Raw genomic sequence first — 16959 nt, forward strand, 5'->3', positions numbered from 1 at the left:
GTTCTTTGTATGAGTTTCCCTGGAGAACCCCGTTTACACTCCTCTCTTCAGGAATGTGAAACGTAGTCCCTCACGCTCTCACCTGTCCCTCACATCTGCCTGATATATACAGTCCACGTCCCCAGTTTGTTTCCTTCGAGCTGGCTATGTGGGGATTACTTTGCTGTCATGATGAGGTATGCAACCCCTTTTTCATGAGTTGCTGTGGGGGAGCATGATCTCCCATGCTGGGCCCGTTTGAGTAATGGCTGTCTAGAGGGGGTAATCTTTTGTTCCTCTGCCTAAACTGTGCTGGTCCACTCCACCCCCCCATCCCACCAGCAGCCATCACTCCCTTCCAGGTTTTCTTTGTCTGCTTCCACAGAGGCATCATACCATGGCAGTCTTTATGGGAATGCAACCACATTTCTGAGGATGCAGTCGTGTTCTCAGCATCTTTTATTTTGATATTGATTAAAGATTTTACCCCATAAAAAGCGACATAACATTTATTTATTTTGTTTAACTTTAATAGTTAGTCAATGTTGAATCAAAGGATTGCCTTAGTATGACCACAAGGCTTTGAACTCTCTTGGCAACTGTTTGTGTTTTATGTTAAAACATGTTTTATGTTTTTGAATACGTGTTGCTATGATACATGCTGTTAAAAATAATTCAAACGAAAAGTTTTCAGTGTATAACATCCGCAGAAAAAACTGTGTTTGGCTCCTTTGACCGTGTAGGCGGAGGCTTGAAGTAACGTTAGCAGTTTTTCTAGTCATTCACAGCTTGAGAGAGCGAACACTTAGTTTGATTAGAAGTTCTGAATTTATTGATCGAAATGTGAAAATACTCCACTGCCTAGCCATTAACATCTGCTGCACTTTAATCATTATCTGTTCCTGCAAATGACAAATTCAGTGGAGACTTCCAAGGTGATTGATGGTTAGTTGATTCCTAGGCAGTAACTCCCATACAAATCAGGCACATTAGCAACAAATACACAGAAACAAATGTGATGAAGTCAATGTGATGGTTGTCATAGAACATGGACAGAACATTGAACAGCTGTAAATTCACACAGAAGAAACTATCCTCTGTGTGAGAGTGAAATTGGAAATGGGCAGGTGGGAATCATGAAACCTATGGGCTGTTCAGCTGCAGAAATCTGAGGCAGTTTGTGCACAACCTAAACCTAAAACCTCACCAGTATCACAATCAATGAAAGAGGGTAAACTACTATAGATTTAGTAATCATGCTTTTTTTTTTTTTTTTTTTTTAAATTGCAGTTCATTTGGGTAGTTTAATCAGAATCAGAAATACTTTATTAATCCTGAAGGGAATTATGGGTTACAGCCGGCAGCATGCACACCAACCAATACCAATCCCTGAGGCCAGCAGGGGTTGGTACTGGTTCTTCCTACAGACTGACCAACAAAGAGGCCACGTTCCAGGTATGTTGGTCAGTGCTCTGTGTATGGCTTCTTTACTAAGTCACAAATACACAACAGTGGCAGTACAGATTCAAAGGTTTACAGTTTCACAACTGTTTACATTCACTGCCGCCATCTTGGATTGCTAACTCGGGGTTTGTCTGCTCAGAGTCGGGAAATCTGAATTGAGGAGCCGTTTCCCAAAAATTCACTGGGGAAAATGAGTGTTGCGTCAGGGCCAGGCATATAGAGTTTATTGTTGTACTTCAATTAATTAAATCAAATAAATTAATTTGTTTGGAGTGGCCTTTTGCATGCGAACATGTCCACAAAAAATCTTATTAGCCTTTATAAAATAAGGTCAAGCAAAACAATACATTCTAATTACAGTTCTGCTGGTAGGCTAGTGGCTGCACACAGATGTAAAATTTAATATAAAACTCCCTTATAGCTCCATCCCTGTGAGCACAATGTGCCTTTCAAAGACACACAATCTGCTGTAGATGCATGGATGTGTCTCCATATCTGTGTTGTACATGGATTCAGACATGAAGGACAAAATTTCTTTTCCTCTTTTTTTTATAAAATAAAAACTTGTGCCAAAAGGATAAACAGGCTTCTCTTTACATTCGGTAAAGATTCATGGTTTTCAATCTCTGTCTTAACCTGTTGGCACCCAGCTGCTGTGGAGAACCACCTGTCTCGTCAGGTGACCTGTGCGTGAGACGCACATTGTTGCTGATTGGCCAAGAGTTATTAACAACCTTTAGCGATCAACAAAGAGCCAAATTTGACACATGTGACAGAGGTTGTGAGGTTGATCAGTGAAGTTAAGTGTGCTTGTTTAGTTCATTACTTTCTGATTTGAGTGCAGAAAGTTAAGGAAGGAGGGCTTCTTTTTTATTGTCATGTAGTCGTTTTATTCGTGTTTTTGTGATTTTTGTTTTTTGTTTTGTAATGACATGTGTTCATGTCTTTAGTTTTCATTCTTGGTTTGCAAGCTGCAGTCGTAAATTGTTTATTTGCTAATCAGATATCAGCTAATTAGAGCCAAGAGTTGGTGTTTGAGAAAATATTTTTCTACATGTAATTCATTTCTCTTTCTTGCTGCTGCACAGTAGAAGGATACTATAAAGAATGAGTTTTACAGCCAGCGTGAGACCTCTTTCTGTTTTCTGCTGTCACAAGACCAGAACCAGCTTCTCAGGCCTCAGGGGAAGAGTTTGTTTATGCGCCTGTATTACTGGAGATGACTTCTCACTGACAACAGTGGCATTGAACACTGGTGCCGCTGTGGTTATGGAACAGGTTAAGGGACAGCTTTGGGACCCCTGAAACTCCGTGACCTCACCCTGACATGTCAAGTGCCATCTGGACCTGAGTCAGCAGGCTGAATTCCCCTTGTTATCCTCTCTGTCAAGCTGCCCCATCTAGATCTGAGACTTAACTTACTGACTTTTTAATAAACAAAATAAATCTATTTTTGTATAGTTTTTTGTTTTTGGAGATCACAGACTGAGAGAAATCTTTTTTTTATAGGAATAGTATCAGCCAAAATGGCAACACACTAAAACAAGTATCAAGCAGAAAAAAAAGACTCTGAGAGAAGAGAGATCTCTGAGGTTAAACTGAGATTTATTCATGTCAGCCGTAGCATATGATTTATTTTGACCTGCATGTTTTTAAATGCCCAGGTGTGTAATTAGTAATTAATTACATAGTTTAAGTCTCTATCATGAGCAGCCATCTATAGTTCTGTTCGGCCTTGTGTAATTGCTTCATATTCTTTGTTCCTCTAAACCTCGGCTAACGCTTCTAATAAAAAAAATGTGCTCAGGGCCATTTAGTTACATGATTTGTTTTACAGTCTAATTCTTCTTGACTGGCAGTTTACCCATTGGACCCTCACTGGTTATGCATAATGCAAATGTACAAAGTGTAGCTTGGGGTTGCACAGGGGAGCAGCAGATGAATCTTGATGATCTGTGCGTTGGTCCAGAATATTACAGATAGGAACATTTTTGTCACTAGTACGTAACCTGATTAAGAAGAGTTTTTAAAACGGACCCTAGAATGCTGTAGCTTGGCTTTGCCAACCAAAGAGGAAGGTGTAGCAGATGGATGAGAAGCTGGTGTTAAGGCGCTGAAGGAGTCTCATGTGCTGTTGCTGCCATCTACTGGCCACAGAGGGGAATTAAAACAGTTTTGTAACACTGTTCCCATATTTTTGGTGTTCTTCTTAAAAACAAAGAATAAAAACAAGTGTTTTGGGCTTAAAGCACCATTTAATTGGAGTTTTGTATATTTTACTTGGTTTAATTTGCATGTTAGTCAAATTTCTGTTCAGTCTTACGTGGCTCACACTGTTGTGGCATAAGCAAAGCAGGTGTGTGTAACTGACGTCTTCTCTCTGTGCTTTTCATCTATAAGTGTTTGTAATCCCAGGGCCCGCTTTTGGTTGATTGAATGCAAGCACTATACATTGCACTTTATTTCCTACACTGCTTACTCTGTGTTATAATTTGAGTTTTGCCTGTTTTGTCTGGTTTTCTCATTATTGCACGTCCTTGACTGCAGTTTAAGGTAGATTAGTTCGTTATGTCTCTAGTGTGTTTGGTCCTTCCTCCATATATGCTATATTCATCTCTATGATTGCCAGAAATCCCAAACAATATGCAAAGTACAACATTTCATCTAAAAGCATTGCATTGTGATTGGTGCTAGAAGCCCTTGTAGACCACATCTGTAAGCAGCATATTCTGTGTCATGTTCAGGCTCTACTGCTGGAAATCTAAGTACGGATCATGTAAATGTGTTAAGGCTGCTGTTGGACCACAATAATGCCCTTATATTTATGCTGGAGTATGGCTGCAGATTAGTGTAACTCCAACAACATCCAGTCCTGCAGATTTTGTATTCGCCTTGTATCAGCCGGTAAATTCTTCATTGTTGCGGCCGCCATTCCAGCTCCACAGGGAGTTTTTCTGAGCTAGCTTCTCCACCTCATTCCCACTCTCCCTTCCTAATGCTCTGTGAAGAGACAGTGTTACTGTGTGCACGCACACACACAAGGCTTAAGCTGGCTACCCTGCTGTGCTACCGACTAGCATAATGTCTCTACTGGCATAAGGAGACAAAATGAAGGTGGCCAGCACAGCCTTTGCGGAGATGTAATAATCCCACTTGGGATCAATACCAAGGTGCAGCCACACGCCTGTACACGCATATTATCGAGTCTGGGGATCAGAAAGAAGTTGAATGGCACAGATAGTCATCCAGCGCCCCCTTAAAGTGATGTATGCCTTTCAGTTTCTCTGCTGTCACTGATAATGACGGGGATTTAGTCTCAGAGGACAAGAAGGGAAAGTTAAAGATAAGGGAAGAAGGAAGTTGTTGACAAACGGAGACACTCAAAGCCTGAGATGACTTGTGGGCCACCACAGCTCTCAGCATAATGCGGCAAAGCACAGGGTAAAGATAAAGCTCATACCATTTGTCAGACCAGTGTTATGTGAGTTTTTTTTATCCTGCCAGTTTCTGTTTCAGTGCCAAGTTTCTTTTCCACTGTTCATATCTGTTACTATAGGAGACTAATATTTGCCATTTCTTTCCTGGCATGCTCACTTTCCTTCTCTCGCCTCTGTTTCGTGCACTCAAGACCAGATGAGCTTTTTATCATGCTGACCACCATCGGTTGTCTGGTTGAGTGGGTCAGAGCTGCATACGTAAAGCAGTAAAGGACAGGCTTGACCTCTGCATTGCAATCATGAAGTCTTTCTGGGTCAGTCATTAGGATTTGATGAGAAGTGAGTCATTGGAGCATTAGTTGCTCGCAATGAACTGACTGTTAACTAGCCGCATGTGCACAGCCGCACACATCTGCAGACTCGGGGCATTTTTTTCATTTTTCCAGAGGGACCCAGTTAACGGGTCGCTGCATTGAGGAATAATGATAGTCTGCTCAAAGGTTAGAGCTCGCTAATTGAGTTGTAAAACTGTTGTTGGTGAGGTGATGAGTGCTGTGTCGGGTCACGGGGTTTCACTGACAGGCTAGGCAAAGTGGAGAGAGAGGGCATTGCTTAAATAAATATATATGTGTGTATATATTAGGGGTGCAACAATACACAAAATTCACGGTTCGGTACGATACTTTGGTGTCACAGTTCGATATTTTTTTCGATTAAAAAAAAAAGGTTCATGCCTTTTTAATTTGTCATTTATTAAAATTATAAATATATATTTTAACACAAACGTACAGTTTTTAAATGTAATGTTGCTGAAACAACAAAGGGATAAAATAATAAATCTCTGATCGAGAAATCACTCATCTTGGAAAAGAGTTTGTTACAGAGAAATGTCTCTTTCCAAAACAAAAGCTATACTATACGCTTCTTCTGGGCTATACTCTCAGCAGCATATTAAACATATCAGGTCCCCATAAGGAGAATCATGTGCTAACGGCTGTCTAAATGACTCTGGTAAAGTTTGTAGCATGCGTAAATTCAGCAAAGAATTATTTGTTTTAGAAATCCAGAAAACATAACTGGAATAAATGGGTGTTTTCCCCAATTTGTCATTCATCAGCTAGCTACCAGAATTGTTTGTCACAGCTGACGCAGGTACTGTTCTCTACCACTCTAATCACTCCTCTAAAGCTAATCATGACATGTCCTGTTTTTCATCAGAAAATCCTGCAGAATCTGCCTGAGAAGCTCTACAACAGATGGCAGTTTCACAGTATAGGTATGCACGTAACGTTTTTCCACTTTATCAAACATTTTGCACTTGCTTGAATTGTAACCGTTTTCTTTGTAACAACTGACAGGTAGGTGTACGCTTTGTATTTCTTTACACTTAAGGACAAAAAAATGTCACCAGGACCAAGCCTTAACCTTTAATAATGAGGAGGAAATAATTAGTCTGAGAAGGGGATGTAAATGGGAAATGCAAATTAACACTTCATTTGAAATGCAAATAAGTAATTGAATTATGCATGATTTCAGTCCTGCACAAAAAAGGAAAACCCTTGCAAGAAGCGATAACCCCAATTATAACTGTTTTTCGTCAGCCGTTGGCAGCTAAACAGTCCAGGTTGAGATCACTGTTGCAGATTTGCCTTCCCCCTCCCCAGGCTTGTAATTTTAAATATCAACACTTATCTTTGGGTGGATGTCCCAGACATATTTACCATTTTTGTCCATCTGGATCACAAATCCGCGCAGGTTTAAAGCTTCCTCTTAGCCTTTCTTGCACTCGCATAGAATTTTTTTTTTTTCCACACATCAGTTCAGGTGTCACTGGTCAAGATCCAGTGCTGTTATATGTGTACTTCAGCCTGGTTAACTTTTTCTTTCACATAATTTTTAGTGTGCTGTATCCAGAACCGTTACTAATGGAAATACAGCACCTTGCGACATATTCTTTGTGGTGGGTAGAGTAGCTCAAGAATTACATTAATGACTTGGTGGTTTTGGCCTTTTAGTTTGGAGATGCAGGGTCACAGGTACTTCACTCGTACCTTTAAGATGCTGAAGGAAATGTGCACAGCTTTTTGTTATCCTTCTGTCCCCAGCCCACAACCCATGAAAGGATTGCTCTGTGCTTTCGTGTTCAGTATTCTGATGAGAAGACCAGACAAAAGCTCCCTCAGTAAGGGCCTGTTGATCAGGACTTTAAGACACCTGTTCAGCGGTTTGGCTTTTACACTAACAAAACCCGATTCTTAATCTTAATCATCACCTTAAAATCAATATTAGGACCAGTCAAAGTGTTTTCCAGCCCACAACGTCCTCAAAAGAGACTGCTGCCTGTCAAGAGCATGTCCTAAATCACGCACGCACAGACATGCAGAGCTCTTCCTCCCGAGATATTTAGCAATCAGACCGATGTCTCATTTGATTACAGTGGAACCAGATTGGCTTCATAAATGTGTGTCGCTGCCAACTCGTGTTAATTTTCATCAGGAAAATATGAAGCCTTGCCACTCTACCCACTAGTTTGTCAAGACCACCCATCAAGGTCAATTCTTCTGAGTCGAGATGACAGCTTTGTGCGGTTTGTCTCTTTCCTTGTTGTGCAGAAGAAAATTTGAATAGCGGTTTTTGACCGTTGTCACGTTTTCTATCCTCCAGGTTCTATTCTCAAAAAGCTTCTGCACACTGGAAATTCATTCAAAGTAAGTGCCCAATTTGAGCTTTTAAAATCTTGGCACACAAAGATGGACTGAACATATTTTTTTAGTTGAATGGATTGTTAAAATTAGCCTCCTTTTGAATATGCATAAAAATGACCTTTTCTCCCGCTTTCTAGATTCGCTGTGAGGGGATCCGTCTCTTCCTGCTGTGGCTGCAGGCCCTAAGGGACCACTGTGCAGAGGAGCAGTTCCTCATCTTTGCCTGTCTGGTGCCAGGATTCCCCGCTGTGCCCTCCTCCAGAGGGCCGTGCACCCTCGACACCATCATTTACAACCCTTTCTCCAACCCCCCAGATGGTGAGAAAAGAGTAGCACATTACACATTATGTATTCACATTTAAATGACCATAGATTTTATTACATTTGTACATGCTTAGGATTGCCACTGAAATTATGTAAAGTACCCAGTTATAATACTGGGTAGGTTTATTTTCTGTCATTAACTCGGGTCCTTTCTTTCTGTTGATTTGAGCAGCCAAGGTGGTGCCTGAGGAGATCACCCCACTGGTTCCAGCTGTGGCAGGTGAAAAAGCTGCAGATGACCTGACCTGTTATATCCTAGAAATACTGCTTAAGTACATGGTCATCCAGGTAATAACTCACTTTGTCTGACAGCAGCAAGAATAGTAATGTTATCATAACTAACCCTGCCTGCAGGATATTCTTGGATGTGCTTGATGGCTGCTTTACCCCACTTGTTGTTGGGGTTCCTTCTAATACTGTTAGATAAAGTATTTTAGTTGAGTATTTCTTTCATCATGAAAATATCAGCTTTAACCCAGCACGTTTTATGAAGTCAGCAGCTAAACTATTAATTCCTCATGTTCTGTACAGTTAGTTCCTCAGACACAAACATTTTCAGTGACTAGATTAAGTTGTGTTATAAAATTTGCGCAAATGCACTTGCATACTTAAATTAAATGCCTTTTATGTGCAAATGCTTTTTCTGTCTTTAATAGACAGCCGTGTGATGGAAGTGCTCAACAAATGTGAACATACTCTGTTCTGGCTTCATCTTTCATTTGTTTTCATGATTGGGTCTCCTCCATGTATTGTGCCACTGTAAGATAAAAAGTAAATTCAGTTGTTAAGTCTAAAGTTTTTCATCATATTTGGCCTCAGATCTAACAGTTTATGTCTATGTACTTTTTTTTTTTTTTTTTTTTAATCTTAGAGGAACCTTCATGCTATTGTGTTGCAAACAATATACTGTCGCTGTGATGTAGGAAGCATCTCCTCTCTCTGTAGCCTGACCTTGTCTGCCTTATTGTGCTGTCTGTCTGCCAGGCATCCAGTTTAGAATGGAAGAACAAAGAGAACCAGGACACAGGCTTCAGGTTTCTCTTCACCCTGTTCAAGAAGTACTACCTTCCACACTTATTTCCCTCCTTCACCAAGCTCACAAACCTCTACAAGCCTTTATTAGGTAAGCCCACAAACCCAAACTATGCACTGTATATATTACAAACCGGATTCCAAAAAAGTTGGGACACCAAACAAATTGTGAATAAAAACTGAATGCAATGATGTGGAGATGGCAAATGTCAATATTTTATTCAGAATAGAACGTAGATGACAGATCAAAAGTTCAATCCGAGAAAATGTATTATTTGAAAGGAAAAAGATATTGATTCAAAATTTCACGGTGTCAACAAATCCCAAAAAAGTTGGGACAAGTAGCAATAAGAGGCTGGAAAAAGTAAATTTGAGCATAACGAAGAGCTGGAAGACCAATTAACACTAATTACGTTAATTGGCAACACGATTGTGTCTCTCAGAAGCCAAGATGGGTAGAGGATCATCAATTCCCACAATGTTGCGCAGAAAGATAGTGGAGCAATATCAGAAAGGTGTTACCTAGCGAAAAATTGCAAAGACTTTGTAGTTATCATCATCAACTGTGCATAACATCATCCGAACATCCAGAGAATCTGGGACAATCTCTGTGCGTAAGGGTCAAGGGCGTAAACCCTTACTGGATGCCCGTGATCTCCGGGCCCTTAAACGACACTGCACCACAAACAGGAAAGGAAATCACAGAATGGGCTCAGGAATACTTCCAGAAACCATTGTCAGTGAACACAATCCACTGTGCCATCCACTGTTGCCAGCTGAAACTCTACAGTGCAAAGAAGAAGCCATTTCTAAGCAAGATCCACAAGCTCAGGCGTTTTCACTGGGCCAGGGATCATGTAAAATGGAGTGTGGCAAAATGGAAGACTGTTCTGTGGTCAGACGAGTCACGATTGGAAGTTGTTTTTGGAAATGTGGGACGCCATGTCATCAGGACCAAAGAGGACAAGAACAACCCAAGTTGTTATCAACACTCAGTTCAGAAGCCTGCATCTCTGATGGTATGGGGTTGCATGGGTGCATGTGGCATGGGCAGCTTGCATGTCTGGAAAGGCACCATCAATGCAGAAAAATACATTCAGGTTCTAGAACAACATATGCTCCCATCCAGACGTCATCTCTTTCAGGGAAGACCCTTAATTTTTCAACAAGATAATGCCAGACCACATTCTGCATCAATCACAACATCATGGCTGCGTAGGAGAAGGATCCGGGTACTGAAATGGCCAGTCTGCAGTCCAGATCTTTCACCTATAGAGAACATTTGGCGCATCATAAAGAGGAAGGTGCGACAAAGAAGGCCCAAGACGATAATACAGTTAGAGGCCTGTATTAGACAAGAATGGGAGAGCATTCCTATTTCTAAACTTGAGAAACTGGTCTCCTCGGTCCCCAGACGTCTGAGTGTTGTAAGAAGAAGGGGAGATGCCACACAGTGGTGAAAATGGCCTTGTCCCAACTTTTTGGGGATTTGTTGACACCATGACATTTTGAATCACCATATTTTTCCCTTAAAATTATCAGTCTTCTCAGTTTCAACTTTTGTTCCGTGATTTATGTTCTATTCTGAATAAAATATTGACATTTGCCATCCCCACATCGTTGCATTCAGTTTTTATTCACAATTTGTTTAGTGTCCTAACTTTTTTGGAATCCGGTTTGTATGTTTTAGTATGTTTATTTACAAAAGGAGTATTCTCTCAAGTTGCACACAGTGTACATCAGCTACTCTTTCTTTACTTATTACTTTCCCGTAACACAGAAAATAAGATAAGTGTGCAGAAAATAGTTTCCTTAATAAAAACAGTGACGGCTTTACTCGTGAGCAGCAGTTTCATGAAATACAGGAAATGATGAAATCATATCCTGTTTCAAGATTCCATAATCATTTAAATGAACAATTTGATTTAGTGGGAAAAACTCTGACTTCACCACAGCCACTCATTTAATCTTTATTATCTTTGTCTTTTTCTCCCACTGTTTTCCATTTTTAACCGCCCCTCTGCCCTCAACTCTTCATCCACTGTGTTACTCCATCAGACCTCCCCCACCACAGACCAAAACCCTTGTATGTGCCAGTGACACGGAACAATGAGAGCACCTTCTGCACAAGGGATCAGTACCTAGCACCTCGTGTGGCCTTCATCACCTGGCTTGTCACTTTCTTCCTGGAGAAGAAGTACATCAGCACTGCTGCTTCAGCGCAGAGCGCAAAGAACGGCACCGAGGTCATTCCCAAACTCATCCAGGTGAACACACAGTACCCTGTGTTGGTTTCTTCTTTCTCCATTCTGTTATTCCAAGATCTTCTTTATCCTTCAGATGTTTTTGTAGCACACCATCTTTAGCAGTAGTATAAAGACATCTGGGGTTTATGTTTCTGAACAATATTCATGCATTTATTCATTCCTAAATGTTATTTTACCTCTATATAAAACATAGTTGATCAACAGCTTCACAAGCAATACAGCATTCAACCTAAGATTATAGCTGAAATAAAATCGTGATGACGGCGATCAGGAGTCATGGAGGTTTTATTTCAGACTGCAACAGTTCTGTCACTTTCGAGTTAAATCAGTCATGGAGAAAATAAATGGATTTTTATGTGATTTATCCAGAGACAAATGCTGCATACATACTACAGTGGTTCATTTCCCTTTAAAAATGCTATAAAATACAACTAACAGCCAAGTAATCTGTGCTGAAGGAGACTGTAGTGGTCCGTGTGAGGAGGTACCCCCTACTGCATACTGAAGGACTCTCGTTCCTGGCTGTGTTTTCCAGACTGTCACTGCAGGCAGTAGCAGCCAGGAGAAGGATAAGACATCAGATGGGGACGCAAACGGACCAGCGGGGGAGCCTGAGAAGAGCCACTCCAACAGTAGCACCCTGTCAGATCGACGAGCCAGCGATTCCAGTTTGTGTAGCGTTGAGGAGGAGCACCGCCATGTTTATGACATGGTGCAGTCCATTCTGCTCTCCACCCGGGACAATGTGAACTTCGTCAACGAGATCTTCCACCAGGTGGAGTATTTCTGTCGTCTGTTGCAACCTTTGCCAGTATTTTCTATTTTGTTCTGTTGGAAGATGCCTCTAACAAAGATGCACTGCAGTAACACGGACTGTGTCGCCCTCTGCTGGCCTTTTCATTAAATTACAGATTCACATTTAAAACTAACTTTAATCCTAATGAGCCATGGTTTCTTTCTTTCTTTCTTGTTAATTTGTTTTGCAAAGGCTTTCTTGTTGCCATCCTGTGAGGCTTCTGCAACCAGGAAGGTCATCAAAGTGTACAGGAAGTGGCTCCTGCAGGAGAAACCCTCTTTCATGGCAGAGCCCGACAGAACCGCTCGGGAAGATGAAGTGGACGAATGCTCCGAACAGATTATCAGCACCGAGACAAATAACATGCACGTGCAAGTAAGTAATGCAGAAAGATGAATAAGTTTGCAATAACCTGTCACATATATAATGACTAAGTTGTATAAAAATCAGTTATGCCCTTGTTTTTTTTCCCCATGCTTTCAAAAACCCGTCTTACAGGTAGTTTTTGCAGGCCTGTATCAGACTTGGTACAATTTGAGTTGAGAATCTTACAGAAAAAAACATTTAATTACTAACAATTTTGGAATAATCAGAAATGCAATAAGAATATTATTAGTTATTCACTTTCATTGTTAGACATATCTTTTCTGTTATTTGTAAACATTGATCTACCTATAAATCATATGCCTCAATAACTTAATTACCACAACATTTAAAGTGCATATTTTTACTTCAAAGCAATTAGCAGCTTTATTTTTTATTCACAGAAACTACCTGCAGCCTGTATCGATCATGCAAACGTCCAGAAATAGTGTCCTGTCTCTGCAGCCTATTGTGAGCCCCAGTTAATGGTGTAGAATGATAAAGGTGCACCAGACTGAGAAATAAACTCTAAAACCCTTTTGACCATTAAAACGAACGTGTAACATGCAAATGATACGATGCATTTATGTGCATAAAACCAGCTTACGTTGATTAACTGGCCTTAGTCATGCAGTTTGTGTATACAAATACATAGAAAAACCGGTCTTAATAAATTAGTTTACGTCTACTGTGAATTTGACTGGCCGGCCTTGTCTTCTACCAGATGATGGAGAGTCACAGTCACAAGCGGTCATCCAGCTGGGGTAGGACCTACTCGTTCAGCAGTGCCATCAATCAGGGCTTCATCACCGAGGAGGAGAACAGGAACATCAAAGCCGGCATCCAGCCAACACTACAGGTATATCTGTGTTCATAACCTCTGATGGTTGGAATTAGTGTTTTTCCAGTATTGTTGTTGTCTTAATTACTTTATGTTTGCACACATTTACGTTCGTGCAGGTGTTTCTGACCAGTTCATCCAACGTGTTTCTGTTGGAGCCATGCCAGGATGTACCAAAACTCCTGGAAAATCAGGTTGAGGTGTGCAAGGGTGTTCTTAGCATCTATCGGCATATGATCATGGAGCACTCCATGAATACACAGACGTGGTTAGTAGTATGTTTAGATGTGCAAATTTATATATTTAAAAAAAAAAAAAAAAAATTTGTGATTTTTATCCCTTTTTTTTTTTTTTTTTTTTTTTTTAATCGAATTCAATTGACATTATTGTAATTTATTTACTGTCCATGTTCTGCAGGGAGCAGATGTTGCAGGTACTACTGAGAATCACAGAGGCTGTGATGAAGAGGCCACAGGACAACCAAAGAAAAGACAGCTTTGCTGAAAGTTTAGCATCTTTGCTTTTTAGGGTATGGTTGCATTTAGTTTGTTACACACTCTGATAAACAGGCAGTCATAGAGATGGATCTGTCATCACCTCTGTTCTTTGGCTCTGAATACAGTGCGATTTGTCTTTATTTGTACACGTGCTATCAAGCCTGCTCTATATTCAGCGTGTTTGTGTCTCACTGTATGTGTAACTTGGTGCTAATTCATCATGTCTTTTCTCCTCCTGCATCCAGACCATCATTGTGGCGTGGGTACGAGCCAACCTGTGCGTATTTATCTCCCGGGAGCTTTGGGATGAGCTGCTGGCAGTGCTGTCCTCTCTTACCTGCTGGGAGGAGCTGGTGACAGAATGGGCCAGCATCATGGACTCGCTTACGGCTGTGCTGGCACGCTCCGTTTATGGCCTGGACATGGCCAACCTGCCTCTGGACAAACTCAGTGAACAGAAGGAGAAGAAGCAGAGAGGACGTGGTGAGAGGACAAAATGGGAAAAGATGAGGAGATTAGAGTGGCTTTAATTTGATTGGAAGGATGACACGGTTTATTTTTTGTCTTTTGTTTTTCTTTGTGTGCTTGACTAACTCTGACCAGTACGATTCAGTACACTTGTTTGACCTGTTTTAAAGGTGCCATGCTTAAAAGTGACCTATGTAAGGTTAAAACGATAATTCTGCCAGCTACTCTGTGTTGTTTAAAGTCAAATAAAAAGGGTTGGCCCATTAATTTTCATTCTTGTTTTTTCAGCTCTAAAATAAACTAAATGTTTAGTTTTGTTCATTACAAAATGCCCTTGAACACTTCAGCACTCACTAAGTTTTGTTCCTCGTATGTCAGGAGTGATCCAGGACTCTCAGAAGGCAGCAGCAGTTGCACGCTCATTCTCCCTGAGCTGGAGGAATCATGGGGAACAGGGCGGGCCACCAGTACAGGAGCCCATGAGGACTCGCTCAGCCACTACTTCAGGAGCACCGGGTGTGGAGAAGGCCCGGAACAATGTCCGACAGAAGGCCTCTGGTAAGTAAGCTGTGGCTCGTATGAGCCATATACATTTAAAGCAGACGTAAAATGAATTGAATACTTGGCTTTATATAAAACATTAGCATTAAAGGCACTGACAGGTGAAGAGAATGACTCAGATTATCTTGTTATGATTGCATTTTTTAAGATGCATTTTGGCTGATGCGTTAGAAGCAGGAAACAAAGCTGTTTTAAATGTGTTGTTATTGTTTTTTTTAAAGCATTGTTCCATACGCACAGAGTATTATCTTCAGCTTTTGTGTGAGTCTCTAACACCATACTGATAACCCTTTGAAGCACAACTTTAGACCGCAGGGTTTATCAGACAGTATTATTGTGTGTGAAAGTCTTCAGACAGGTCCGTGTGTACACTGGCGTACACTGGCCCAGGTGTCTCTGAAAGCCCTGACACCAAAGACAAAGAGGCCAGCAGATGGCACCTATTGTTTCCCTCACATGTCACTACCCAGTGTCAACATGTTTCCATGTCAACTGGATTGTAGGCATACAGCACAGTCCCCCTGACAGCATGTCAGAGGCCAGCTTTGGACTCTGCAAACACCCCTTATCTGATGAGAAAGTGGCAGGCTAATTATAAGTTGAGCAGTGGAGTAGTAAGAAGCTACAGTGTCTGGCTTGCTCCTCTTAATTTTGTCTAGACAGAATCTTAATGTGGGGGATAAAACACAGAGATGATCCCTTTTTGTTCCCTGGCCTTCCGCCTCACCAATTACCGCCAATGTTCTGAAATGACGAGCTCATTGAGCGAGGAGCAGACGTAATTGTGCCTGGATGACATCTTAGAAGGGGCGTGTGTGTGTGGTGTAGGTATTACTCGTGTTGTGGGGGCCTAAATTTGTTTGTCTACACAGTCTCATTATGGAGACGTGTCTTCCCTATGGAGGCGAAAAGCAAGAGCCTGTAATATAAATCGCACACATTTAAAGGTTCAAGTAAGGTCACTTTTAAGGTTGTGGTGTGTGTGTGTGCGTGCGTGTGCATGCGCGCGTGTTCTCGATCTATTATGCGTCCCATGCACATGTTTATCCACCTATTATGCTGGTCTGTTTATTTGTATCTGCGTACAAGCAAAGATGGACATGAAACACTACTGCTTGAAATTCCCTTCCCTTTCTTTGGCCTAATTGGATTTCTCCCACATTGATCTTCAAAGGCCGAGCAGCCCTCCTCCCTACTCCTCAAGAGAAGGCCCACACATCAATTGCATGGCAGTTTTTGATAGTTTCATTAAGAGTGTAATTAATGCTCATTAATATGCATAAATGGGATGCAGTGGCGGGCTGGAGGAGACGATGTATCTCTCTCACTGAAAGGCATAATTAAAGTGTGCTGAAAGCAGAGAATAGAACTGTCCTCTTTCTCTGCTCCCTTTGAGATTAAACCTGAAGTGCTATTCAGGCACAATGGCAATGCCTCAGCATTGACAACTGTCAAAACTTGGTTGCACTTAAGCATGCAAATGCAAACTAATATTGTTCTGAGATCATGTCTTGATAACGAAGGAAGGGGCTCAAAAATTCATTACAGTACTCATTAAGCTTCTACAGCTTCAAGGACCCAGTTGAACCGGCTCTCAGTCTGCCAGAGATGAGATGGTTATCAGGTCTTATAGAATAATGCAGAGAGTGAGATCAAATGTTTTCTGCTTGGCGTGTACACGGGTAATTATTTTTATTAATTTTTCATTTTTTACTGCATAGTGTGTGTAGCCCTGCAATATACTGGCGACCTGCCCAGGGTGTACTCAGACTCTCACCCTGTAACACCTGGATACACAGCAGCCATCCTGCCTTGTATATGTGTGATGGATAAGTTCTGTTGCTCTCTTTCTTAGGTTGCCCTTGAAAGAGAGAGAGAGAGAGAGAGAGAGAGAGTGTGTGTGTGTGTGTGTGTGTGTCAATGAAAATTTTAACTACACAAATTTTTATCATCATCATTTGAATCTGCATGGATTTAGGGGAGAGTGCTAGTCTATAGACTGATATGCGTTTCAGCTGATAAGGAGCAAAAAATCAGTTTGAAAATACTACAGATACTCCACACTGGAAGTCACGTATTGCCATTTGCAAATATGTTACTACATGTCAGAAAATGTATCTTTTAATTTAAAATGAATGTCAGCTGTATGTCATTATTATTTAGGAATAAATTAAAAAGCCTCCTCATGATCATCTTAAAAGGGTCACGCGGCTGTTAAATAATCA

The 16959-nt window shown here is 41.1% G+C and overlaps 1 protein-coding gene across 5 annotated transcripts in view; it reads left to right on the forward strand.

Moving 5' to 3' along the window:
• ralgapa2 (Ral GTPase activating protein catalytic subunit alpha 2) overlaps window positions 1–16959 on the forward strand; it is a 94811-nt gene that overhangs the window by 18947 nt on the left and 58905 nt on the right. For all 5 annotated transcript variants that reach the window (XM_085258432.1, XM_085258429.1, XM_085258434.1 and 2 more), the window contains exons 4-16: window positions 6099–6156; window positions 7545–7588; window positions 7723–7903; window positions 8082–8197; window positions 8894–9032; window positions 11000–11208; window positions 11744–11983; window positions 12197–12379; window positions 13092–13226; window positions 13328–13476; window positions 13626–13737; window positions 13951–14188; window positions 14552–14731. In XM_085258432.1, coding sequence (XP_085114558.1) covers window positions 6099–6156; window positions 7545–7588; window positions 7723–7903; window positions 8082–8197; window positions 8894–9032; window positions 11000–11208; window positions 11744–11983; window positions 12197–12379; window positions 13092–13226; window positions 13328–13476; window positions 13626–13737; window positions 13951–14188; window positions 14552–14731 — 1984 coding nt within the window. The remainder of the gene's footprint in view (window positions 1–6098; window positions 6157–7544; window positions 7589–7722; window positions 7904–8081; window positions 8198–8893; window positions 9033–10999; window positions 11209–11743; window positions 11984–12196; window positions 12380–13091; window positions 13227–13327; window positions 13477–13625; window positions 13738–13950; window positions 14189–14551; window positions 14732–16959) is intronic.

The sequence above is a fragment of the Mchenga conophoros genome, linkage group LG19 (genome assembly GCF_057382185.1).
Source record: "Mchenga conophoros isolate Kocher_MC1m ecotype Shallow Benthic linkage group LG19, M_conophoros_male_GT1.1, whole genome shotgun sequence".
Classification (NCBI taxonomy): Eukaryota; Metazoa; Chordata; class Actinopteri; order Cichliformes; family Cichlidae; genus Mchenga; species Mchenga conophoros.